Source organism: Haliaeetus albicilla, chromosome 24, assembly GCF_947461875.1.
Source record: "Haliaeetus albicilla chromosome 24, bHalAlb1.1, whole genome shotgun sequence".
Classification (NCBI taxonomy): Eukaryota; Metazoa; Chordata; class Aves; order Accipitriformes; family Accipitridae; genus Haliaeetus; species Haliaeetus albicilla.
Window position 1 is genome coordinate 13,475,344 of NC_091506.1, and position 26,736 is coordinate 13,502,079.

Below are 26,736 nucleotides of genomic sequence, written 5' to 3' on the forward strand. Positions count from 1 at the left end.
CTGGTGGATGCTGAGCTCCTGGATTGTGGCATCACTGAAAAAAAAAAAAAATCAGGTTTCTGTTTATACCAAAGGGCTGGCAGTACCTTCTTAATCAGGCTCTGTGTTCATTGGAAATCAGCAGATATTTTGCCCAAAAGCATCCGGCAGTGCAGTACAACTCACTAATAGCTGCTTATCAGGGGATCAGGAGGAAAACCCCAGAAGAAGACTGTAGGTGCAGCGAGAAGCACTGGCGAGTAGTTGACTTTGGGGGCTTTCTTCTGCCTTTTTTTTTTTAAGATCGCCTGAATCTGATGGAGGCGTTTTCATTTAAAAGACAGAAAGACCTACAAATTAAGCAACATCGAGCTCCTAATGTGTGAAACTGCAATTTGCATACATCATGGCAGCTGCTGAGTCGGTCCTTATTACCTCTGCTGGAGTGTTAATTTAGCCACAACTTTCTCATTTATTTAAATGAAAAAGCAGCGGGTGGGTGGCATGCCACATTATCTGTCAGGCAACCTGGGAATCAGGTTGACAGAGCCAGAAAGAGATTTCAATTCAGAGGGACTGCAGGGGTGCTGCCCCCCGGACCGGTGGTCGCAGGCGAGCTCAAGATTGCCCTTGGCCTGCTCTAAAGGTCAACACTTACCCTAAGAAAAAAAAATAATCAGTGTTGTATTTGGACTACCATAAGAGAAGAGATAATAGGATTAAACTGGAAATCTCTCTGTTTCTGTTTTTTCTCTCCCTATGTATCCAAACTGGCACCATATATATGGATATGATAACCAAAATATCATTACTGGTCCTAACACAATACAAATAGAATACTCGCCATCGGTAGAGCACCTAGTGTAATGCGGTCCAAACCCAATATCAGGGCCCGAATGCACTGGGGCTCTCTGCCCAAGCAGGGGGATGCCAAAGCTGCCCATGTGGGATGTGCCGGGAGGAGGGAGCCGCTGTGGCCGCGAGCGATGCCGGTGCCGGTGCCGGTGCCGGTGCCGGTGCCATCACCGCTGCAGCTGGCCTGGAGGCGCTTCCACAGACGGCTGATGCCAACTGGATGAATGGACATCCCAGAACTACTCACATGCGGGAAGTAAAGCAAACGTGAGGTTCTAGCCCCAAATCAGCGGCTGCCTCGCTCTGCAGGAAAAGAGGCTGAGGACCCTGGGGAATTGCTGAGCCGGGAGGAGGCAAGAGCAGTGGCCACGCTGGGAAGTCACGCGTGGGCACGAAGTCAAGCCTGAGGCTCTCCTCTGCCGAGCTACAACATTGTGCCACCGTTTAATGACATGTCTGTGTAAAACTATGTATTTGTCAGCGGAGAATGAGCCAGAGCAAAACTGCAGAACCACAGCAAGAGTGACAGAGGAGGTGAGTTTAGTTCAGCACGTTGGTTGCAATGTTTCAGTGGCAGCAGAGAAAAACCCCATCCGGGTACCACCTAGAGTTTAACTGAGCTGATACAGGTCTCTTCTGAAGTTCAGCTATAACTGACTGTGGCTTGTGGGTCTGCTCATTGCAAACCATGGCGTAGCTTCACCCACGGACAATTTGCATGCACCCGCCCGTCAAAACAGGTTTTCGACTTTCGAATGAACTGTAAATGTTGCGTAGCTGTTCCCAAAGTCTGTAGTCAGAAAAACACACTCTTGGAAACTGGTCAGACTTTTTCTTTACAAGAGAGTGTTTTTCCAGAAGGTGAATCACTAGCAGCTGAGATTTAGAAGGGAATGTCTTTGTTCATGCAGTGCCAGGATGTACTATATGACCAGTGCCATGCAAGAATTGTTCTAAAACATTAAATTCAACATATATTTCCTAAACACTGACATATTTGCATCAAATGTGTCTCTTCTCTGACACCTACTTCTTATAATTATTTTAAAATACACTGTGATAAAAGATCACCCATTTGTTGTATTACCACAGATATTCTTCCCTTTGCCATTAACTTAACGAAGTTCAGCAAAAACTTTTGTCTTCACCCACTTCTCAGCCATTCATTTTTATAATTAAAATCACCATGACAACAGATAATGATATCAGAACGAAAGGATTACAACTTAATTACATGAAGAAGGTGAAAACAGGCTTGGCTTAAAGCAGAGAAAGCTTTTAATTCTAGCAAAAATATCAGGGGCCTGATTCACTGCTGTGTTACTCCGTTGGTATAATTACAAAGTGTTGCTGAGAGCTACCCAGCAGCTGCCCTGCTGTGAGATGGGGTGTCATGGTTAATTCAGTGAGGTGCAAGAGAAATATTCAGAATTTCATGAGCAATAAAAAGAAGTTTGTCTTAAAAGCATTAGTTAGTGTTTTTGGGAAGCAGTCTCATTATAGACAGTAGCTGAAGAAACACACCCATAAAGGAAACATGATTATGATGGTAGTGGAGTGGTATCATATAAATAAAATTCATTACCTAAACACTCCATGTTAACCATCGCCATACTATAAATTCTTCCACATAACAGGAGAACAAGGCAATTTAGGGAGTATGGTCCATTTTTATCACAGCTGTGGCATTTCATCAGTTCACCGTTCCATCTTGGCTTCTGTGTAAGCTATAGTATCAGATTGGATATTTTTATTTCTAAGATAACGCTGAACTTTTAATAAGAACAATCTGGGAGTTTAGACAATATATATCTTTGTAATCTGATCTATCGAATTTTCTGACATGAGTAAACTTTAATCACTTTTGATTTTTTCCTAGTTTTGTTCACAAATTATATGAAATATGCTTTTTAAAACAATGTGCATCTTAATTTTCCCCCTAAAACTAACAAACCGCTATTAACAGTTGAACATTCCTGAACACTCCCTCTATGACTTTTGGAAAAACTCTGTAATAAAACCATCAGACTAAAAATCTAGATAAAGAAATAAATTTCATTTTCAATTTTCTCAGAAGCTATTATGATCAATCAACCAATTAGTACAGCAAATAAATTAATGTAATTTAAAAAAGAACATTCTGAAAACACCTTAATGTCTTTCTCGGCTAAAAGTATAGGCTCAACATTAATCAGTTTTATAACCCTAAATTTTGCTTAATCTTTTTTCCATCTTTGCTTAAACATGTGGAGATATAAATAGTGTATTATGGCCCTCTCTATTCCCCTTTAATTTACAGAGTACAAGATCTGCAGCTGATGTGAATCTGTGCAGCCCCACTATTCTGGACCGATTTAGTGGATCTGTTTCTGATTTACATCAACACCAACAAGAAGATAGTCAGGCCTTATGTCTGATTAAAACACACACGTAACACTTCTATTCATTCAGGAATCCTTACTTGACGCACAGCTCCAGCTCTTAGCGACCTAGCAAGGGCAGGAGAAACAGTCTGGGGAAATTCCTCTCAGCTGTAGACAATGGCTGTAGTTTTGAGAGTGACTTAGATAGGGTCAGCTAGCAACAGCATCTCCTCTGGTTTGGTACCCGGACCTCAGCGGTGGGTGGCAGCCAGTCTGATCATCGCCCACGCTGGATCCGCTCCAGCCGCCCAGAAACAACCGCGACAGAGAGATGTGCCCGGCCGTCTGCCCGTGGCAAGGTCTGGTGGGGTGGGACGTAATTCTTTAGGTGGGCCACAGACTGTGCCATCCCACAGAGGAGCCTGCTGCTTTTTAGCGCTGAGTCTGGCAGGCGGTGGGGCCAGGCAGCATACGGGCAGGGTGAGGAGAGCAGCACCGGTGCCAGTCGGCTGCGTCCCGGTGTGCCCCTGTGCGTGACATTAAAGCAGCTCCCGGTCCCAGCCAGGAGCCCAGCGCGGGCTATTTATAGCCCTGGCACCTCTCTGCTCACCAGCAGCTCTGTGCTGCCGCATGAGATCCCTGTTTCCCTCTCCCACACGCTCTCACAGACACCTGCCGCTCCCGGCGTCGGAAAGGTACATTTAAATCCTTTCCCCACTCAGAGCAGGAAAGAGAAGGGAGTTTGGCGCCGAGATGGATGGGCGATGTGGAAGCGCCAGGGCCAGGCTGCTGTGGGTTGCTGGGTGCGGGGGAAATTTGGGGGCAGGGGGACTTGAATGTATGTCTTGGGGAACCCTTAACGATGCTGGAGAGGGGGCCTATGCGTGGTGATGCAGGGTCAGCTGCAAGGCAGCTGCATGGGAAGAGGCTGTAGGACCCATTGTTGGTGCCAAAATTGAAGCCCTCTCAGTTCCTCACAGCGCCTGCTGTCCAGTTCATGAAGGAAATGTAAGAGATTAATGCCAAAGTTAGGATGGGAACTCCCGAACAATATCAAACTTGGGGTCTGGCACAGCTATATGGGGTTTGCCAGCCATGTGGAAATAGGATCAGCCTGCGGATGCAGAAATTTCAGTGTCTGAGGTCTGTGCATGGTGGAGGCTTTGCATAATCCACAAGCCTGCAAACATCTAGACTTGCTTCCAGTAAAGAAGCTCAGAAAAACTCTTGCTTCTCCCATCAAGGTATCTATATGTACCTGGGACCGATCCTTACCATCAAGAGGCTGAACATTTTTAATATGAGAGTTCAGTGGGGATTGCAGATTTAGTAGGTATCAAATATGTGTGTTAGTGCAGGGGCCATTTTGAAGGTGGTGCTGTGTTGTTGCCATGGGTTGCTATGAATTTTCTTTTCTGTGGGTATGGACATACCCAGATATTTGCTTGGCAGTGGCTGAAATTGAAACTAGAGAAGTTTATGGGGAAGGCTGGATTTGAACAGTAACTAATGGAATGCTGACATCAAGTTATAAGGGTTTACAACTTGCAATTTACTTTAATTTCATTGCTGAGTGACAGGGATATTAAAGCTTTTACATACTAGCATTTGCTCACCAAAGGGACACATACTTCAGAGTTTTATGTGAATATTAGCAATTAGAGTTCACAGTCTCTTCTGTTGTAAAAATGCAAATAGAGCCTACTTTGCACCAAATTATTAAATTACGTTTCTTTTAATTGTGGTACAGTCCAATTTACATTGTCTGATATAATTGTTCCAGAAAGTAAGCCTTTCCTATACTTGCCAGTATATTTAGATAAATGCCAAAATGCAAAAAGAGAAACCTCTAAGACCTTTGCCAGGCTGCTCAAAGAGCTACTGAAATACATTTTAGAAATACATTTTCCTTCTGCTGGCATCTGTCATTGGATATGTAAAAAACTTGTGCATCCTCCTTCTGTGAATGAGCACTTTGCCATTTCAATTAGTTCTGATATGTAAGAAAAATGATCTGCACATGTGAACTGTAAAAGAAACGGGTTCTGTATGTATATATTTAGCTTCTATTCTTCTTATGCAATTAATGCACATAATTGGCTCAGACTGAGATTTGTTTATAGGCATTTGTTTGTGAACAGAGCCACATCTATTTTCTACTTAAATCGTGGGATTCTTTTGACTGACTTCACTGAGCTTTGAATCAGAGTAAGATTAAGGTCAGGTGAAGGCATATTTGAAAAGATGACCCACAGCGTCTTTCATTTTCAGCTGCTTTGATTTTTTTCATGAATCTATAACAGTTTAAAGAAAAAAAAAAAGCCTGGTATTTGCTGAGATGGGATCAATATTAATCCAATCCCACATCTAGGCCTCTGTCTTGGCAGTAAACGGAGCTCAAACTGTCAAATCTTTCCAGAATCATAAACTACCCAAAGGCTTTGAAAACTGATCAAAGCATCTTCAGGTCTCCGATGGTCAAACGTGCTCCCAAACACAGTTTCTGAAGCTTTGCAGACTCCTTAAAATCTCACCGTTAGGTGTCAAGCTCCTTGTAGCCCAAAGAGCCTTGTTAGAGTCCCATTTTACTTTTATTTTAAATTAAGAGCCACGAAATGAGAAAGAAAACAAATAAGCTACTGCAGAAAGGACAGGCTGTGTCTGTAGCAGTCTGAGTGGAGATGACTGCGGTCTCTGCTGGCAGTGGGATGCGTACAGCCGCAGGGATGCAGGGATGCACACAGGGCAACACAACACTGCCACAACTGTCTACAGCTATAGTAGCAGCTTGTAGGTCAGCAGCCTGTCTTTTTGCACCGAGAGCCTCCTTTTACACCACTTGCAGACTGTAACCGGCTAAGAAAGGTCCCATGAGCATGCCTAGCAGCACACGTCCCAGCAGGAGCTGGCCCATGCTTGGATATCATGAGGCCTCAGACTGCCTTGACACAGGCTCCTCGGTATCAGATGGCGTGTGAAAAAAACCAAGGTGCCACAGGGACCGAGGGAGAAAAACAGTTAAAATCTCTCTCAGAAGGATTGTCATACTTTATCTTATATAGGCCAATGATGTAATTTGATTTGTAGTGTTCACCGTTTCAAAACCTCAAAATTCCTCTTTCCCTGCCAGCAATAAATCAATTCAGATCACCTGAAAGGTACCTGCTATGGGGCTGATCCTGAGAGATCGATAGGGCTGAGCAAGGAGAGTTCTTTCTCTGTCTTTAACGGGAAGGAGATCACGTCATCTGGCAAACCTTTTAAAACTGCCTAAGCAATTTAAGGCTGAAGTTTTACCTTTAAAAGTGATGCAAACACTGCAGTTCCTAAATTGCACAGTGAGATTAAGTAGGACTTGGACTTTTAACTTAATTAGATGCCTTTGAAAACCTGAAAATCCTAGCAACTAGCAACAGAATATGGAAAACTTCTAGGAAAAGGTACCCTGGCTGCTAGTAGTTGTGTGATACTTGAGACACATCCAAACGCTAAATGTCTAATTGTCACAGAGAACCATTTATTAGAGACACTTACCTGTATGCCTTCTCGAACCATATAGACATAAATTTCCTAAAAAGAATTGGATGTTCTCCCACTTAATGCTCTGCCACAAGTTTGTATATTTTATCTGGACAGAATGGATGAAATTAATTCAAGAAATAATATCTAAGGCAAAGCAAGAAAGTAGGCGCTCCCTGAGACTGTGAGTGACCTTTTCAGCACAGATCTCTAGCCACAGACTTAGAAATGCTTCCCAGTCCGACCACCAATAACTATTCTCTGAGTCTGCTTTTTTCAGCGAGTTGGGCATCTAACTTATGTTCATTTAGTCAGTTGATTTCATCACAATTTGTTTCTAATGTTATCATGTAGGACCATATTGGTAAATTAACTCAAGACAAAATATCTAACTTATCCCCTATTATCCCTCAAAAAATGAAGAAAATTAGATTGGATTGACACAACTTGTTCCTGATAAATAGGTGCTATAGCTGATTTTATCACCTTATTACCCTCTAAATTCTTATAATTCAATCATGTAATAATTTCTTCCTTCATCTTTCCAGGTATCAGAATTAAGAGAATAATTCCTATTATCCTATAGATATAGGAACATCTATAATCCCTCGGAAGCTTCCTTTCTATATCTTATTCTTATTATATCTTTTCCTTATATCAAGATTAGCATTATTATTTGCCCTTCTGGAGCACTGCAGGATCTTTTGCACGGTTTAAAACCTTGATCTTAAATGCCAGCACAGCCTTCATAATTAAACCCCGAGCTTATAACAATATTATCATCTGGGTACTGATTTCTGCCTCGCTGTGGCTGTCAGCCAAATGTCATAATGCATACAATTAACAGATTTGCTTCTCAGCTTACTGATAACAAAGGAAGCACAAATAATTCATAGGCAGAGGCACCGGTTCTTTGATGTGACTGAACTCTGATCCTTTCAGCACCTGAAGGGAGGCCGGCTGAAGACAGGGCACCCTCATTAAGGCAAAGAAGGAAAAAAAAAAAAAGCAGAGGAGGAAGAGGAGGATGCAGGAGGTGGCCCCTGCGCCGCAGCTCGCTGCCCCATGCTGGGTGCTGTGACCTCTTCTGGGCCAGGTCCCGCAGCTCCCACCCTCCCACCATGGCACGGGAAAGAAGAGATTCCGTGGGACTGGGGGAAAAGACAAGAAAAATCTATGTCCCAGACAAAATAATGTCTCTAATTACAAGGTAGCTTTTTTTTTCTCAGAGGTTAAGGGAAATTCCTGATGAGATACTTCCATCTGGTTTACAGTCCCTTTGCGCTGGGGCAGTTCAAAGAGGCTGCAGTGTAACTGAGAATTGAGGACAGCATTTATTTATAGTTTGATAGCCTCATAAAAGCCGTAGAGCTGAGTTCACAGCAGTGCGCTTATTTATGTTTTGAACTGCTCATGCAGCACCCTACTGCCTTGCAAAACGTATGCTGTAGCTCCTGCATAAAATTATATATGACTCTTCATAAGGTTCATGACACAAAGGCAAAGAAAAAAAAGTGAAATTAGACTAACAAACCAGCTGATATAAAAATTAAAGTAGCAGCCAGAACTGGAGGAAAATTAACAGCCCAGCTCTGAAATAAAGTAACATCAAATGAAGATTTGCACCTGAAACTGTTTTTCACAATAGAAGAAAAAAATACCCAAAAACTCCAAATAAGGCAATAACCCTGATTTCAGCTCCTGGTGACATTACATAGGATTTGAGCCCTGCACTGGAGGTTTTATAATGACAACCCAGCCTCTGGCACAATCTCAGTATAGTGTCTCACTGCAAATTATATTTGTATCACATCTATCCTTTCTTTTAATATCAATGTACCATCTTTTTCCCTCTGTAACCCAGAGGGGAAAGCAAAGCAGTACCGTTTCATTATTACCCTTTAATAGTCTTTCCAGTGATATAAAGCAGAATATTAATATCCTTCCAATGACCTCACCTAAACACTGCTAAAAGCCAGGAGGGGAGTGACAAGTTTGTAGCTAATGCACAAGGATGAATTTCTGAAGTTAATGAAAGGATTTCACCCCTGCGTTTTCTTTTTTAACCTTTTAGCTTCAGTTTCCTCAGGTGTAGGATGGAGAAAGTAGACTTACATACAAGTTGACAGCACGATTTTATTGAGTACAGTTCAGTCAGGAGCTTGGTGTGCTCTCAAAACAAGGAGATGAAGAAGGCACATTTGTATGAGGAAAGGCAAATGCCGTCTTCTTGATGGTGTAAGGTAACCAAGCTCTGCCTATAGCTCTGGCTGGGGAAGCAGCGCGGCTCTGCAGAGCCCGGCGAGGTGGCTGAGGAGGAGGTTGGAGGTTGCAGTGAACCTGCCTGCAAGGTGGAGACTCCTTGCACAACTCGGCGCAAGGGTGAGGTGGTGGCTGGGTACGGACCAGCCCCAGGAGAGGGGAGACCACACCACCTACCCCTCACAGGCTGTGCGTGGTTCTGCTGCTGCCGCTGGGGAGGATGCCCAGAGCCACCCCACCAGCTTTGTGGGCGGCAGAGGAGACCACCCCGCGCCGGGGGCGGATGGGCAGGGTCCCTCATCATCTGCGTAGTGGTCCATCAGGTAAGCTGTGCTTAAAGGAGCACGTAAACGGCGTGAGCTACACTGTGCTTTAAGGTTCCTACGCCTCACATCTTAATGAAGAAAGAGAGGAGAAAACGGCTGCGAGCATGTTGTGCCAGATATCCTAATCACTGGTAAATGAACACATAAAATTCACAAATCTGCTGAACGGTGTAATCAAAGACAAAGTGTTGCTCTTAAGAAAGCTAAATTAACAGCGAAAGAAAACTTAAAGGTGACCAGCAAAGGAAGTGAAATCATAACTCAGTTCTACACACTGCTTCTTCCTGATCTGTACAAAAGTCTGGGAAAGATGATGATGATTAATCATCTCACTTGTTCTTCACATTAAAAATGCACATTTTGTCCATTATGGAAAAGCTGGAGGATGTGTGAAGCTCTGACATCACAAAAGAGAAAGGAGAGAAGTTGATAATTTTGGAGGAAAAACCCTGGTTAGTCAGATTGCTAAGCAGGATTGGGGTCTTGTTGGTAGTTATTAACACTTTCATCCAGTTGGAGAGTGAACGGCCTGGTTGAAGACACTACAGCTCATCTCTTTCGAGATATGTGTGCTTATAATACATGATCTTTGAGATATGGTGTGGTTTCTTCATCAAAATGCAGTGAAGATCAAATATTGCAAGGTGATAAAATAGCACGAGGGGAAAACAATAAACTGGCCATTTAATTATCATGTAGGATTAAAAAAAGGAACTTCTATTTCATAAAAGCCTTCTACTGACTGTAAAGACTGCTCTAGAGGCAGTCGATGCAGGATTAAGACCTACATTTTCTCAAATGCAGTATTTCACTTCAATGTAGCCAGGAAAAAAAAATAAATCTAGATTTTGGAAATACCATCGCTTTATTTTTTGTACTAAACTTACTGCCTTTGATTGATTTTTAGAAGTACCATAAGAAGAGCTCAGAGCTTGGCTCACATTCAGATTATGAAGTTAATGTTTTGTCTTCCAAATTCATTTTTAAAATCTGGTAATAACCCAGATTCATTTCTCAGATGTGTTGCTTCTAGTTCCAGATTTGGAATATGGAAAGAATTGATAAAATCAAGGAAATGCTAGTCTTCAAGCATGCCTGGCTTTTAATTTAGCACGCAAAGTGAGGAATCTATATAATTTGCTGAAACAGAATGATGACTACTTCCAAAGCCAACTGAACAGCTAAAAGTGTAGGTCTGAGACTGATGATATAGCTGTAGATTTCCTTTTCACCTGGAAATAACTATAATATTTTTAAAAAATCCACCTATCTAGATCTGTAGAGAAATCTGGACTGTTTGTGAAAATACCTTTAGGTGGATTTGAAAGAATTTAATATACACATTTTTTACGCTGATACATATTTCTTTAACTGAACTAAGACTATTCCTTGTGCTTCCAGGATTTGAGAAAACCAGTTTGATCTGTCATACAAGACCCTGATTCTGCAAATATTTAAGCTGGTGAGGAACGTTACTCATTTGAATAATCCCATTAAGCAATTCATAGCATGGTTACAATGTGTTTCAAACATGGTTATACCACAGCTTTAGGACTTGTCTGCGTATTGGTGATTCATGACATGAGTCCTTAATGTATCTCCACAACAGAACTGTCTCAGTACCACATTAGAGACAAAAACTGTGTTAAGCACTGGTATCCCTCAAGTGATGGGTAAATGTCATTCTCCCATTGATAGCTCTACCACTGTACCTCACGTTCTGCAGCTTGCTGATCTGAAAGCCTGAGAGGTTCAGTACCACCCCCCCCCCCAAAAAAAAACCCAGAAATGGGACTATGAAGTTCCTTCTGGTTTCCCCATAAATAAAACTAGAGGGAGTATGTGAATAATTACAATTTAATGAAAAATCCCATTTGAGGTTACAGTACATGGAACCAAAACTCCGTGAATCTGCAGCATCCTGCTGAGAAGCAGGACAGCTCGAAAGCTGGCCCCTATTTACTAATCCTTTATTTATCCCAAAGCAAACCAGTAGCAACTCTGTAGAAACCAGTGACCACCACTTTGGTGTGAAAGAGTAAAGAATCTGGCCAATTGGACCGAGTTGCTTCTGGCCAATTCCACCACCACACTTCAAGGGTGGAGGATGTCTCTGCCCACAACATTGTCTTGACTCTCTTAGTTTGAAGCCTGGGGAGAAAGCAACTGGTAAAGTGGGACGTGATGGGGCAGAGACAAATCCCTCGGTAGAGTAATGATTTGGCAGCTTCCTAACTGCTTTGCAAGGGTGTAATCACAGGGCTTTTGAACCAAAACTTTTCTGCAAACTGGTAGCCGAGTCTGGTGGTAAGGCAGAGTATTAAAGATCCACACATCTACTTATGCCTCTGTAAAATGCCAGTGAACTGGGTTGTACTAGTGGCTTTATTTCTCACCCGCTTTGCAGAAGTGTAGATCTCTGTAAAAACTAATGAGAGAAGCAAGTCTAATGGTTTTCCATTTTTTCAGTCTTGTAAAACCCTTTTCTGAAGTCTCTGCTTAGGCATAACTCCTAGTTTGAAAGGAGCTGTGAGGACTGAAAAGGCACTACTCCATTGTAGCTGTCTAACCTCAGGGGCTGTTGAAAATATAAGGTACTTTCAGTGTCTAAGCAACAACTAATGTCCTTCAGATGCATGTGAGAGACAAAATTTGAATAGCTAAGGAATAAGGGGCTGACTTAGAGTTTATTAAAGTCAGGGGAAATCTTTCCCTCAATTTTAATAGGCTCTGGATCAGGAACAGGGAAAGGAGGGAGAAGGCAGCTGGAAAAGACTGTTTTGAAGGGAAGTCTGTAATTTTCTTTAAGTGATCACAAAAGTTGTTGAGGAGGTATTGAATATTGAAGATCATTTGAAGAGTTGATTTTTATTTTATTTTGTCTTGGAGATCTTGAGCCTGATATCTCACCATATTTTTACATACTTTTTATGCATTACTGATTTATATCACACCCTATAGAACGACTATCTTTAGATATTAACAGCAATATTCATTTGCCCAACAATTTGTTCTTATTGGACTATGTCATGCTTCTACTTCTAGAAACATTCCTGATGAAGACCTTGAATTCTGAGAAGATTTAAAACCAGGAAGTTTGGGGATCAACCATGGATCATAAGGCTGAGGAGAAAAGAAAGCAGCACCATAGCCTGACTTTATTGGAACAAGTAAAGAGAATGAAGGAATCAACAGAGATAATTGATGTTGTCCTAGTTGCAGAAGGTGAGAAATTTCCCTGCCATAAAGTGGTGCTGGCTGCCTTCAGTCCCTATTTCAAAGCCATGTTTACCTGTGGCTTGGCTGAATGCACGCAAAGAGAAGTGGTACTGTATGACGTCTCTGCAGAGAGCGTGTCAGTAATACTCGATTACATGTACAGTGCAGATTTGCACCTCACTAATCAGAACGTGCAGACTGTTGCGCTTGCTGCATATTTCATGCAGATGGAAGATGTTTTCAGTATATGTCAGAAGTACATGATGGACCATATGGATGCTTCCAACTGTGTGGGCATCTACTACTTTGCAAATCACATTGGTGCAGAAGATTTATCTGATCAAGCGAGGAAATATTTATATCAACATTTTGCTGAGGTGAGCTTACAGGAAGAAATATTAGAGATTGAATTTCAGCAGCTGTTGACTCTCATAAAATCAGATGATCTGAATATTTCCAGGGAGGAGAGCATTCTGGACCTTGTCATCAGATGGGTCAAGCACAGCAGAAAGTCACGTGTAGAACATCTTATTGAGCTCCTGAAGCAAGTGCGACTGGTACTTGTCAGCCCTTCCTTTCTCGTGGAAGCCCGGAAAAGGAACACAATGATCCTGTGCAATTCAGAATGCAATGATATGTTTGAGGAAGCACTGAAAACCATCAAGCTATCCAGCCACCCTTCTCTCAGCCTGCGATACGGCATGGAGACTACTGATCTCTTACTCTGCATCGGCAACAATTCTCTCGGCATTAGGTCAAGACACGGTAGCTATGCCGATGCCAGTTTTTGTTACGCTCCTGCAACGCAAAAGACTTACTTCATTTCCTCTCCAAAGTATGGAGAGGGTTTAGGATCTGTTTGCACTGGTGTTGTCACTGAAAATAATGATATTATTGTGGCAGGAGAGGCAAGTGCCGTCAAGATGTCTAGACAAAAGACTAGGAACATCGAAATTTATAGGTGTGTACCCTCTGTTGGAAAATCCCTAATTATCTAAAAATTTTAAATCCAAATAATGTTTCTGGGGACAAAAGAAGACCATTAGACAAAGCGTTCTTTACTTGAAAGTTTTCCCAGAGATTTCGATTACTCTAATCAATTTGTCACAATTGATCTTTATGGTACAATGAATTATATACATACAACTGAATCCTGATGCCTTTTCTCCTGAAAGAAGGAGGATTTACTGTAGTGGCATCTCTGTGTAAATGAGCTTGATCAGGTCCTACATCAATGTATGTGGGTTTTATATTCTCCTTACTCAAATCTCAGCATTTTCCTACGATGCTCTTTTCTAGGTTATTAGCAGGGGGAAATGAGTCAAGTGAATGACCCAGGGAGTCCAGTAACACAGAGATAACACACTTCTCTGTTGGTGTTGATGATAGTACTTCAGAGATTAAAGGATAATGACTGATAGCTTTAAACCTTCATTCCATTTTTACTCATGTCTTTTTCAGATGCACCCATTTTAAAGAAAATCAGACAATTTCTGGATTAAAGACAAAATTTAACAATGGTGACAGCATTTTCAAATACAGATGCCTAAATTTAAGGAAGTAAATGCATACTGAGGCAGATGAAGTGGCCTTATTTTCAGCAGTGCTGAGCTCTTACTCTTCCCACCAGCTTCAGTGGAAACTGTGACTGAACAGCACATGCAGAAATGAGGGATTCCTTACCTTAATTAGGGTCAAATATCTTTGAAAGGATGCCTAAAATTAGGATCCCTCATACTAAAAATGCTTCATATTGCAAAAATTGGGCTCACAATTTTATAACTTCTCTGTGAAGGAGAAGTTGTTGTCATTGTATCATTGTCTGAATAAACATTGACGATGAAGGGGGTAATGTTTCAAAACAAGCTGATGGACTTCAGTAAACCAGGGCATTTACAACTTTGGATTTTCCTACAGATACCACCAGCGAGGAAACCAGTTTTGGCACAGCCTGTGCACCACTCAGCTCCGTGAACTCTATGCACTGGGCACTATCCATAACGATCTCTATGTAATAGGAGGGCAAATGAAAGTGAAAAATCAGTATCTGGTCACAAACTGTGTGGAGAAGTATTCCATGGAGCAAGGCACCTGGAGAAGCACGGCACCTCTTCCAGTACCATTAGCTTGCCATGTGGTGGTGACGGTGAAGAATAAGCTCTATGTGCTGGGTGGATGGACACCACAGGTTAAGAAATGTGCCAGTTTTGTTTTGTTCGTGTACTAACAAGCAGTGTTGTGTAATTTTATGGTGCTTCTTGCATAGGAAAAGTACATCAGCGATAACAGAAGAATAAATTGCTCACATTCCTCTGATTAAACATCTTTTGTAGGAAAATCAAACAAGGTGAAGAAGAATAATATCCATCTTATGCCATCCTCACTGTAAATACCAACTTCAGAGAGGACAGTTCTTTCATAGAGATGTGCATAGTGAGCAAGAGTTTAAAATACATCTCCTGTGTCAACATGGGTTCCAGCCTTTCCTTTCCTTATTTACCATTCTCTTAATTTTTCTAGGTATCCATAAATAATGGTACTTAAATCATACAGGGGCCCTTAACTGAGCCCTGTCTTCAAAAAGTGTGTACACAGGTAAATTTCAGGGACAGATTTATATACAAAATTTAAAGTTCACCTCAATTTCTCAGGAAACTTTCTTGGGTAACTAAAGTTCATTTATTTGATTTTCATTATGTTACATTTTGAATGAAAAGTCAGAGCATTCTCTGGAAAACAGATTCCTTTAATCAATCCATTTATTTGTTTCAGTTGCATTGCTTGGCCATGTAAAGTTTTAATGGGAATTTTCAGCAGGGCCACAGATACCATATTCAGTAGTACAGGGAATATACAGAACTACGCTACAAAGAAGATGGATGTCAGGAACAGTGCTTGCTCTCTCCAGTTGCTCCCAGTGAAAAAGATCTTTTTTAAGAGTGTAGCGCATTCTTATTTACTGCTCAGTGCAATTTAAATTTAAGCATTCAAGATAAAGCCCCACATTTACTTGACAATGAAGTAGAGCATCTGTAATCCTTATTGCCGACAGCAGTATGTTCAGACTGTCATCACATCTCATTGGTTTGTGTTCTCTTGAAATAAATTACTGTTTAAAGTATTTAAAAGTAAGATGCCTTCAGCAAACAAGATTTCAACTTCTTTGGATATTTTGAATGCAGGAATCCCCAAAGGACACAACAGAAAGATCAGAGAGTATTTCTGGTACTGAAACAACTGAGCAAGGATACCTCGCTATTTAAAGAATTAAAATATGAAAACACTTAATGTAGAAACTGTCTGTAAAAAAACTTGAACTGAAAGATATGTCATATAACAAAGATAGATGTTGAAGGCAGACAACAAGCTTTGTCTTAATAGCTCTCCAGAACAGATTGGAAGGGGGAAAAGTGGCTTAGAAGCACAAGTCAAGAATATTGAGCCAAGAATGTTTTAAAAAAAATACAGGCACCTCGAAAACACCTGAAGGGGATAACTGCCAACCAGTACTATCAGTAACAATACATGGGAGTCTGAGTTTATATATAAATAGGCTTAAGATGAGCAGATTAACAGTAATTGGTTAAAAACCATAGCTTGGTAAGATTAGGGCGTACCTGAACAGATCAGAACAAACTAGCTAAAGCTCTCAAAACAGTGCTTGAAGACTAGCACTGCAGAGTGTTGAATTCTTTTGGTACCATATATCTCCCATACTCACCTGTCAGATGCAATGATTGTATATGTGGGGTTACCACAGCTGCACTGTGAAAGCAAATTAGTTTGTCAAGCCAGGAGTTGTCCCTATGCTCAAGCAGCACTGAATGTTCTGTCAATCCTGAACAAATACTAACGACACAGCATTGACAGAGTGCCGTAAATGCGCGTGTCCATTACAGGACAGAGATAAATACATATTTCCTTCCCATTCAGGCTTTGCAATTGACACAAGACAAGACAAAGTCAATCCAGGACATAAAATGATAGCTTAGGAGGGCAAGGGCTCCACTCACAGCAGCATTGCTCTGGCTCAGCATTGGTCTAGCCTCACTGATGCCAGCGGAGCTAAAAACCCAAGCGACTCCAGCCTTGGGAACTGGGGGGGTCTTAAAATGGAAAAAGCATTCGGTGAGGCTGAGAGGAAAGCTTCAGATCCTTGAGACAGCCAGAAGGGCTGCTGGATGTTATGTTTTCTGTACGTAAACAAGACGAAGCGTGCTCTGAGGTGAACGTTACCACAAAAATGAGGTAGGATGTGAATTTACAGCGTGTCAAATGGTGGCTGCTCCTAAGTATATGCGTACTCTGTGTTGAAAATACAGAGCTTACCCCTCTTTCAGTGAATAAATTAGTGTTTCACACTTACCATGGAGAAAGAGCATGCCCCTCGGCACTTAAAGGGAGTAACCAAGAGGCTATATATTTATTTTCTAGTTTGCTTCCTGCTATCTTGTCCATGACATTCGTGTTGGAAAGGTCTTTTGGGAAAGAAAAATAACATGCAAAGCAAGAACACATATTACACCATCACAAGTAAGCAAAGTAGTTCTCTCCTTCTCACTCTCTCTATGTGAAACCTTTCATCCCGTAATATTTCAGGATCCTTCCCCCACAGCCTACTGCTTACATTCAAGGGTATCATACCCAGAAAACACAATCTGAGTTCCCTGCATCATAAGAGACAGGCAGAGAAAGGGGAAGAAGATTAGAGAGAATAAGAGGAGTAGGAGTGAGTATAAAAAGAGTATTATGGCAGCAAAGATAGAGCGGGGGGGGGGTAGGAGCTTATTATGAAAACTATTGAAGGAGAAGTTACAGCAGTTGAACAACATTACTCTGGTTAGACTGACTAAATAAACTGGCAAATGACTTGAGAATAAGTTGTAAATATACACAGGCCTGAGAAAGGCCAGCAAAGTACCTCACTGAGACTCACAGTACGATCTGAGTAACAGTGGGAATAGATTTCAACCTTTAGCAGGAAGAAAAAATGTCAGATAGACTGGTTTTCCCTCTATTATTATTAGGACTTTACAGCAGCCTTGTGAAAGAGGTACATTCTGCTAGAGCCGGGCCCATGAATGTATTGTTATTACCTGAATCCTCAGGTTTATTGCTGCAGAATATAGATGCCCTCTTACTCATTTGCCTTCTACAGAGTACTCCCAGCCACAAGTCATGGGTGCTGTTAGACCCTAGTGAGTATGAATCACTTCGCAGCTATAATTGATGTGTTTATGTTATTTATCTGCTGAGCTGTCTGCTGTGATTAATTGCATGCAGGCATGTGCAGAGGGCTCCAAATGTTGTATTATTATATGGCTGTCATATTTCATACAGATGGATCTGCCTGACGATGAGCCGGATCGATTAAGTAACAGAACGTTTCGGTATGACCCAGGCCAAGACAAATGGACAGAAGGCGCGCCAATGAAGTACTCCAAATACCGCTTCAGCACAGCTGTAGTCAACAGTGAGATTTATGTCTTGGGTAAGAGGAAACAGATTTTTAACAGATAGCACCATGACTTTTTCTTCTTTCCAGCAATTTGCCTCTGTGAAGTGAAATATCTCACCCTTTGCTCTGTACTATAGGACAAAGTATGTTGGACTGAATGGATAGTATTTGTCTAGAGCTACTTTTTCCCCATATAATTTCTTCCTTCCTTAATCCATGAAGATTAAATTAAGTGAATGTTTAGTGCTCTGCATTAACGAAACAAAGATACTTTACTTTTTAAACTACTTTTCTTTGGAGTACCAGTGTGTGCTATAAATAATAATGAAATTTAAAAGGTGTGTAGACAAGCCTTGTTAGCACCATTCCACAGGTGAGCAGTGAAAAGCTAAGGAACATACCCAGCACCATGAAGGCATAGCACAGGGGAAAAGAGAATTTGGATTTACCAGTCAAAACAAACATTATTTGTGGATTCTAACAAAATTCAATTAATCAGTCTCTTCCACCCACCTCAACGCAGTGCATTTTTGGAAAATCCAAATCATTCATTTGTCATTTTTTTGATGGAATATTTTAATTTTTTTTGTTTCAAAACAGTATTTTGAGCAAAAGTTCTAAGACTTGTGTGAAAGAGTTCAGTAATCTCCTACCCCAAAATCTTTTGTCCTAAAATGATCCCCATCCATATCCCCAGTTCTGCAGTTCATCCATAACATGATGCTTTTCCCAAAGACCATCCTTCATGGCCCTGTCCCAACCTCTATCCAAGCCAACAGAAGGAACATCACCTGTTTCTGAACACTAGCAAACACCTCAGAAGCTGGCAAGCAAGAGATTTTTCTGAAGAGAAAAAGATGATGTAAGGCAGGGAAAGGCAGGTGGAGAAGAAAGGCATTGCAGACATTGGGAATGATATGGGGGAAAAGTTGAAAGGGACCTCTTGGAAGGGGAATAGGAGTCAGAAGGGTGTCTATGTGACAGAGAGAAAGATTATAGATAGGTGTATGACTGGAAAGTTCTTGAAGAAGTGGGAAAAAAGTTCATACAGTCAGTTAATCCATAGGTGGCCTGTGAGTTATTCATACCCTTCCACGGGCCCGTGGTCCCAAGGGCAGCATCAGCCATGCAGAAAGTAGCAGTCACGTCAGTACCTCAGGACCTTTCAATCCCTTCTGCTTCAACCTACTCCTGCTTACAAGCTTATCCAAGTGAACACAATAAATACCATCTTATCAACTTAATATACGTCCTCTAGAAGGGGCGTTGTGCTTTTGTCTGGGTTGTTACACACCATGGATAAAGGAGAGTTTGTTCCTGGCATGTAATACAGAAAGCGTTTTGCAGGGGGTGTACCTAAGAAAGGTGTGTTTGAAGTAGGAGAGGAAAATGGCTTTAACATTGCATTTGTCTTCTTTTAGAGAAACTTCTTTCTCTTAAGTGGTTTGAGACAAGCCCATAATCACAACTAGGAGAAAGGGTGAAAGAAGCCCATAGGGAAAAGAGAGTTTTGCAAACAGAAAATCATTTCATTATTGTCAAGTTTAGTGATAGAGAATGTCAGTATGCTGTTAAAATAACGAGAGTGTTGGCTGCCCAAGTTCAAAGACGCTTTGAAAATGTGGAAACTCCATCCTTTGTAAAAGGTTAAATATATATAATTATTTATACTGACCCTGATGCTGTAATGGGGCAGCAGAAGCAGCCGTAATAGTTGGGAAGAGAAAGGCTGTATTCATGCGTTTCAGTAAAAAGTGCTCTGAGATCAAGACCACGAATGCTGTGATGACACAAGAGAGTCAGGGATTAAAAAAAAGGAGCCACCTTGGGATGCATGTGATAAAATAAATTGACAGTCTTCTTCACAGCAAGCCTGACACCGAGACAAGGAAAAGGAGTGGCTAATAAGGAAAACTGCGTCCATTTTCTTCCCTCAAAATCTTACAAAGCAAGAAGCTTATCTGAGTGATTACAGTAATGAAATGTACAGATTGAACACAAAGCACAGTGTTAAATCTGAACAGTGCCTGTTTAAATGGCATTGAGGAAATGTCATGGTCTCACAGACCTTCACAAGCATTTTGCTAACGTAAAAAAATAAAAGGCATCATTTTATTAGGTATAGCTGCCAGTGCTGCAGTATTCAGGGAGCTGAACATTAACTTGAATTCTTTCTTACATGTTAGCCAGTACTACTAATTTTTTTCATGAGAAAATCTTTGCTAACAATCAGATTGGAGCATGTGCTGGAACAGGTTCTTGTTCTGTCTCCATCACTTTGTTGGTTCACACACCTTCCCATGAGCAGTCCTTATTCAAGCAGTCCTAAGGGAACCAATGCACTTAATCCTGAGATTAACAATTTGCTGCACTGGACGCTTCACTCTTGCCACTAAACGTAACCAAATATATGCAAAGACAGTGTTTGTTCTCAGTTTTGACAGTGTAAATCTGGGGTAATTTCACTGTAATGAATAAACTTGCTTGTGATTTATACCAACGGTAACTAAGCTCAGACACTGCTCCAGAGAGCAGATTTTTGGGAAAGACTGCAATTTTTACCATTGTGTTTCTGAGCCTGCCTCTGTTCTGATGCTCTGTCTGCTCAAGGTGTAACTGCAGCAAGTGTAGACAGGAATGAGTTACCATCAGGTAGCATGAATACCTATTGCAGGAAAGACATTTTAACCTAGGTCTGGGGTGTTTTCACAAACTCCTGATTACCTATTTTCACAAATCCTGCAAGGACTTTACCGTCCATAAATCTGTAAAATTTGGTTGAAACTGGCCAACTGGCCAAAAGCTATGAGAGGCAGACAAAATAATGTAAATGCAGATACAGAACACACATGCAGTGAGGGTAATTGCATAAGTCTCGTTTCCTTAGGAAATCAAATAATATTAGAACTAATTTTTTAATTGAAAGACAAACCTGACACTGAGCCAAAAATTATTTGTCAACAAATTCTACCTTTGAATATGCTGGTTTAAATCTGCCTTTAACAGTATGGGTGGAAATGAAGATTTATCTGTTAAAATTGAGAAGAAAATGTGGTTGGTAAATGTTAACCATCACGGTCTGAAAACTCTGTGGAAGAGAATAAAGCATTTTCCAAGACCTCTCAAAATGATGAAACAATTTCCAAACAAATTCTGTTTGGAAACAGTGATACAGTCACTGATATTGGCATCTTACCCTGCTGATATCACACATGGCCTCATCTCCAGCTGTAAACTCACACTCGCCAACTGTAATTAAAACCTCACACAGAAAAGCTACATTCCACGGTTTATTCATGGTGACAAGTTCTTGTTACCTTGTGAGTTCTCAGGCTGTTGGGCTGCGAGGTGGGTACAGTTTTCCTTTGGAAACAATTGCGATGGTAACCCCGGCCGGGTGAACGGGCAATTCATGGCATTGAAAGGAAGACAGTGAAAGCGTTCTTAATCTGGCTGATGTAGTACTTGATCATGCAGATGAAATTCAGGAGAGAATGGGAATGGAAGGAACAGAGGTTGATGCTGACAGACCAAAGAATAGCAACTGTCACGAGGATGGCAAAACCATTGCAGGCTGTTCAAAGCTGTGGATCCCTCGGACATCACCCTGCTTCACAAGGAATGTGGGGCACTGTGGGAATCTAGAAAGATTCTGTCAGGGGCAATTTGTGCAAAAAGACACATTCTGAAGAGTATCACAGCTTGTAGGTTGTCCTCATGTTGTGACCTCAGAGACGTCTATGCTCAGGTGCAATGACTAAGCTTTTGTGCTACAGATGAGAGAGACTTCTCCAGAGTCTCTACCGTTGCCGTTTATACCCCTTCTCACTCCAAATGGGGGATCCCCGCAGTGAACTCTGTGTGCACAGAGCTTGAACATCTAACAGGCTCCCACAGACCCCCAGTCACGGGACACTCAGGGAAGGGGCAATTCAGAAGCATGCTTGATGTCAATGCTTGGATTCCCGCAAGCATCATCTGCTTGTCATATCATATCTGTTCCTTACGCGGTGCACTGTCTCCATGAGCTTCCTGCAGTCTGCACCCATCTAAGAAGATCCACTGGGGGCTGCTGGGGGCAGAGGAAGGAGGAGGGAGGCAAGGTGGAAGCAGGTAAATGGAAGATATTTCCTGTATGCCATGAGGACCAAGCCCCACTTCCCAGAAATAAAAACAGGAAATAAAGACATATATAGCTCTAGCTGGATACATAGTGTTGCAGAGAGATGAGACTTCTTTCAAGAAACTCTTGAAAACAAAATCCTTAAATGAAATGTTTGTCAGCTCTTTCAGGCAGGATCTCTGTCTTCCTGTACATTTGATACAGGTGTCAGCACATTCAGGATTAGGTGGGATTCTAGAGCATAAGTGAAAACTCACTGCACTAAAAGTCGATCCTCTCTAATGTCTCTGATGTGTGAATCCAATTTCCAACATAAATATGAAGCAAAAAGCATAGGTCGAGCACTAGGTTTGAATAAGATGCAGTAGCAGACTCCTTGACACACAAATCTAATTTTTGCTCTCATACATGCAGGTGTAAATCTGTAGTAAGTAGTCTGCTGATCTCAGTTTTGTTGTGTCAGACTCATTTTGTTCTAACCCAGTTCAGAATCTGACACTTAGCCTTTGAAGTGTTGATTTCTGAAAAGTCCTATTGGCACAGAACAGAGAGTACATAGTCACTGTCCAAAAACTCTTCCCAGCCTAATTGCCAGCTCCAGCGTGTAAAACCCTAATGACTTAAATGGAATTATTCTAGAGTCACACTGATGGAAGCAAAATGAGAAATAGATTAGAGTTTTTGGTCTGAGTAATAGCATTGTTCAGGAACCTGTACCATGTGTCTTAATCAGCAATCCTGCCATATAATTGTCTGTTTGTTGTATAATGTTCCTAGAGAGCCTTATGCTATTTATACAGTGTACATAATCCTCATAAGTAAATGAACAGCATTTCCTAAGGCTCAAAATCCTTTCTCCTATTCATCGCATTTGACTGGTCTTAGCTCTTTCTCTCCATATTTTCCCAGGAACATAACTATATTCGTTGGAAAGCCCAAGAAAGAGTAGTATTGTGTTCTTAATGACAGAGGCAATTGAGACACTTTTGGAAGAAAACCAGATGGGAGGGCTCTATTTAAGGTCATGCATTTTAATCTCTTGCTTAAAAAAATGTCCTTTCCAGCTAGGTCTCTGAAAACTCATTACAGCCAACGGACAAATTAGGAAAATTTATCCAAATGAATCCATTCGAATGCCATATTCATTAGCTTATGTTAAAACACAATCAGTAGAACTACTGTCTCTGAAATACAGGTCACTGGTAAAAAATGTTCTATCACCATGACAGCTTTAATCATGTGTTGCTTTTATGTTATATAATTCCTGCTTTATAAATAAGAACATATAGAAGGACTTAAATGAGAAATCCTATTAGGGAAGATTTAGGAATCGAAGAATTTTTGTTTATCCTCCTCAGCCTGGCATCCTACCTCTTACAGCTTGTTTTTTTCCCCTGAGTTCCTGCTGAGAGCTTCTTTTAAAAGTTTTAAGCAGTTAAATGAGGTTCAATTAAATACTGAATGTCTCAATCATAAAATACTTATTTGAATATGTACTTTAGGGTCTCTCTAGAAAGCAAAGCTTGTGTAGGAGGGGCTTGAAGGAGACATTTTAGCTTTCATGCTTGAGTATTAACTGTGCATTTGAATAACACCTTCTCCTAAAATAAACATGTCTATTTATAAATATGCTTTGGACTTCTGACAAGTAGCAGATTATGGGCCTGATTCTGTTCTGTTATACCTGTGCAACAGCCTCCGGAGTGCCTGTGTGCAGGGAAGAAGAAGAAATGCAAAAATCTGGCCTGATAGATGGGATCAGAAATGCTCCCTACTCACTTAAGGAATATGAAGGGAAATGACAACAAGGCATTACAGGGGAAAAGGAGGAGCGGGAACCAAAGTGTTGACCATGTTTAGGAAGACAATCACCTGTTTTTTCAGCCCTGCTTCTAATCAATCTTTTGCCCTCGCGTCTGCATTACCTCATCTGCTGTGCTCTGCGTTAGTAAAGAATGACAATGCTTCTCAGTTTCATCTTTGGAAGTGCCTGCCAGGGCTAGCTTTATTGCTCCCCTATTTCTCTGAGAAACCAGCTATGCAGCCCTGCTTTGCAGAGACTGAGAGAGCAATGTAAGTGCCGAGACTCTCAGCTTGAGTGCCGTTAAAGAGTAATGAAGGGAAATGTTACATAAGAGATTAGCGCTATTAAATCCATTGTGCATTCCAGAGATCAATTTAATAGTGAATTATTTTACAGGAGGCAAAGCTTAGATTTCACTCGCTTGTTGGAGAATTACTCCTTTTTTTCACCCATTTGCCAGGTTCCTTTGATAAAAATTCAAAGCAGCACTCGTAAGAATACATGTTGTTCAGTACTGTGATCTGAGGACTTAATGACATGATAAAGAATTGCAGTGTCAGTGCCCTGAGGGCACTAACAGGTCTTGATCATCCTGACCAGCATCACCTGGGGCCTCCACCCACACGCTCTGCCCATAGGTCCAGAAGCATCATTTAAACACAGGCCTGAGGGCACCAGCCCCTTCTTGTTACCTTGCCTTTGCCTGACAACTGCTGGTAGGACCCACTGCAATTGCCTGCCTCTGGTTCTGTGGAGCTGTGCCTTGATGGTGAGCTCATTACCTGGGTCATCTTCCCTCTGGGAGCAGCTCTGCTCTTGTTGCTCCTTGATGTACTGCCCTGGCTGAGGTACTGTAGGTCATGTCTAATTTCAGCTGTCTGTTAGTGGGGGAACCAAGTTAAATGGTATGAAGTCTGATATTCAGATGTCACCACCACCCCCCTGCCCCTCTCAGTGGAGTACATAAACTGGTTTTGGTGCTATCTAGACCACCAACCACTTTGTCGGTGTCATTTTGGTCAGCCATCCTGTCTGCACAATGAGCAGTCTAGACTTGAATCTGGGGGGAAAAAATTGTCCATGTTGGAGTCAGCTGCCTGGCAGATTTAGCTGCATGAGAGTTCAGCGTGGATGAGACTTGGGAGTGCAATTGCTCTGCACCAGTGCCTGCCTTTACAAGTACTGGTGATGTGGGTGAAGTCACTGGATATGTGTAGGTGGGAATGCTCCCTCTCTCTTGAAACTCAACTGTGTGTCAGTCTCACTCCTATAGATCTATCTAGGGCACCTATTTCCTTTGCACCTGCTGAACTAATTATGACCAGTGACTCTTTACCACTTCGCTGCTGTTACACATTCCTCCTCAAGTGCTGGAAGGGTGTTCTGTTATTAGAACTGATGTGATTCAAATTGCATTCAGTCTTCTCAGATGAGCGTGGAGTAAGGGGGAGGCAGTTGACCTCAGCCAAAGCAATGCGTTTTGCCTTCAGCCAGCTACGAGCAGTGTGTGGGTATAGCAAGGCACAGAACTGTACCTCATTGAAAATCTGAACATGTGCTAATCGCATCACCTACCCTGCTCTGCCTTCTTGCATCAAAGGCTTGTCTTCTCTATCCTGATTTCTTAATAAGGATCATGTATTTTATTTATATATTTATTTTACTAATGGAGCTTCATGTTAAATTTAAAGTCCATTAGAACCACTGCTTACAGAGTGCCCTTGAAAGTATGTTTGATTGCAGAATCATCCAAGCGTGATATGGAAAGCTCTCAAGCATTAATGGTTTGGGAACACAAAGGTGGCTTCACTGGCTTTTTTAGCCCTTCAGTGGCATCTGAAATATCTCCTAGGGAAAGCGCATAATGTAAAAAGCCTAATGTGTTGAAAGGCTGTATTTGTAAGGGAGTGGGGGGGGGAAGACTGAGTTCTAGGATTAAATCCTCTTGTGTGATGAATGTGAAAATGACAGGAATGTTCAAAACTCCCAGTGAGAAATCCATCTCCCCCTGCACAAAGGACATATAAGTGGGCTTTATGAAGAGAACTAAGCCAGGTGGTGTTGAATTCACCAGTTCTGTTTGTGATGGGATAGGTGAATGTGGCTTAATGAAGGACCCTCCCCAGCATCCATTCCAGACTGTGGGCATGGACATAGCAATTGCTGCCCTTTGCACGCCTTTTGGGACTCCCAGGAGGCTGTGACCACTGCATGTGTGTTTTAATGACCCCATCTGTAGTTCTGGGTGGTTTAAGGTACAATCACAAGTATAGATTCATGCGCTGCTGGTGGGTCACTTGGCACAAGAGTCTTCCCCAAATGACCTAAACCCCTCTTCCCTCTTTACTGCATTCTGCCGTAGCCTCTTAAAGGTTACCCCCATTTTATGTAGAGGCTCCTGTAGGAGCAGAGCATGAACTCAGTTGCTCAGCTGCTTTACCCAGAGAACATGAAATAAAGACAGTCTTCATGGTCTTAACTGTAATTCCATATGTCTCCACTTGCACTTCTAATGGTTTCATAAATCTGAATGAAGAAAGCAGTGGGACAGGATGATCTGGAGTCATGAATGACGGAGCACAAAGCAGCCTGAATTGTGTGACACAGCAAGTTTCTTTTCTTCTGCCAGTTTGAAGTCTTGTGTGGTATATACATTGTAGATGATGGATGGCCTGGTTAATGTGAGATGCTCCACTCTGTTGCAGATGCAAATTGATTTAAATTTGAGAATTTTTTTATTTGCTGATTTGTATATTCAGTTCTTTGGGAAGAGGCCTGAGATATCAGCCTCCATAGAGGAAAAAAACCTATTGTCTCACAGGAGTGTT

The 26,736-nt window shown here is 41.6% G+C and overlaps 2 protein-coding genes across 4 annotated transcripts in view; one reads left to right on the plus strand and one right to left on the minus strand.

Annotated features, from left to right (window-relative positions):
• The window catches only part of MGLL (monoglyceride lipase), a 108,190-nt gene that overhangs the window by 78,481 nt on the left and 2,973 nt on the right, over positions 1–26,736 (minus strand). The window lies entirely within an intron of this gene.
• The window catches only part of KBTBD12 (kelch repeat and BTB domain containing 12), a 41,580-nt gene continuing 18,636 nt past the window's right edge, over positions 3,793–26,736 (plus strand). The window contains exons 1-5 of one of the 2 annotated variants that reach the window (XM_069812174.1): positions 3,793–3,892; positions 10,706–10,766; positions 12,350–13,484; positions 14,441–14,711; positions 17,864–18,014. In XM_069812174.1, coding sequence (XP_069668275.1) covers positions 12,415–13,484; positions 14,441–14,711; positions 17,864–18,014 — 1,492 coding nt within the window. In that variant the 5' untranslated portion in view covers positions 3,793–3,892; positions 10,706–10,766; positions 12,350–12,414. The remainder of the gene's footprint in view (positions 3,893–10,705; positions 10,767–12,349; positions 13,485–14,440; positions 14,712–17,863; positions 18,015–26,736) is intronic. The other variant, XM_009915881.2, reaches the window with a different exon arrangement.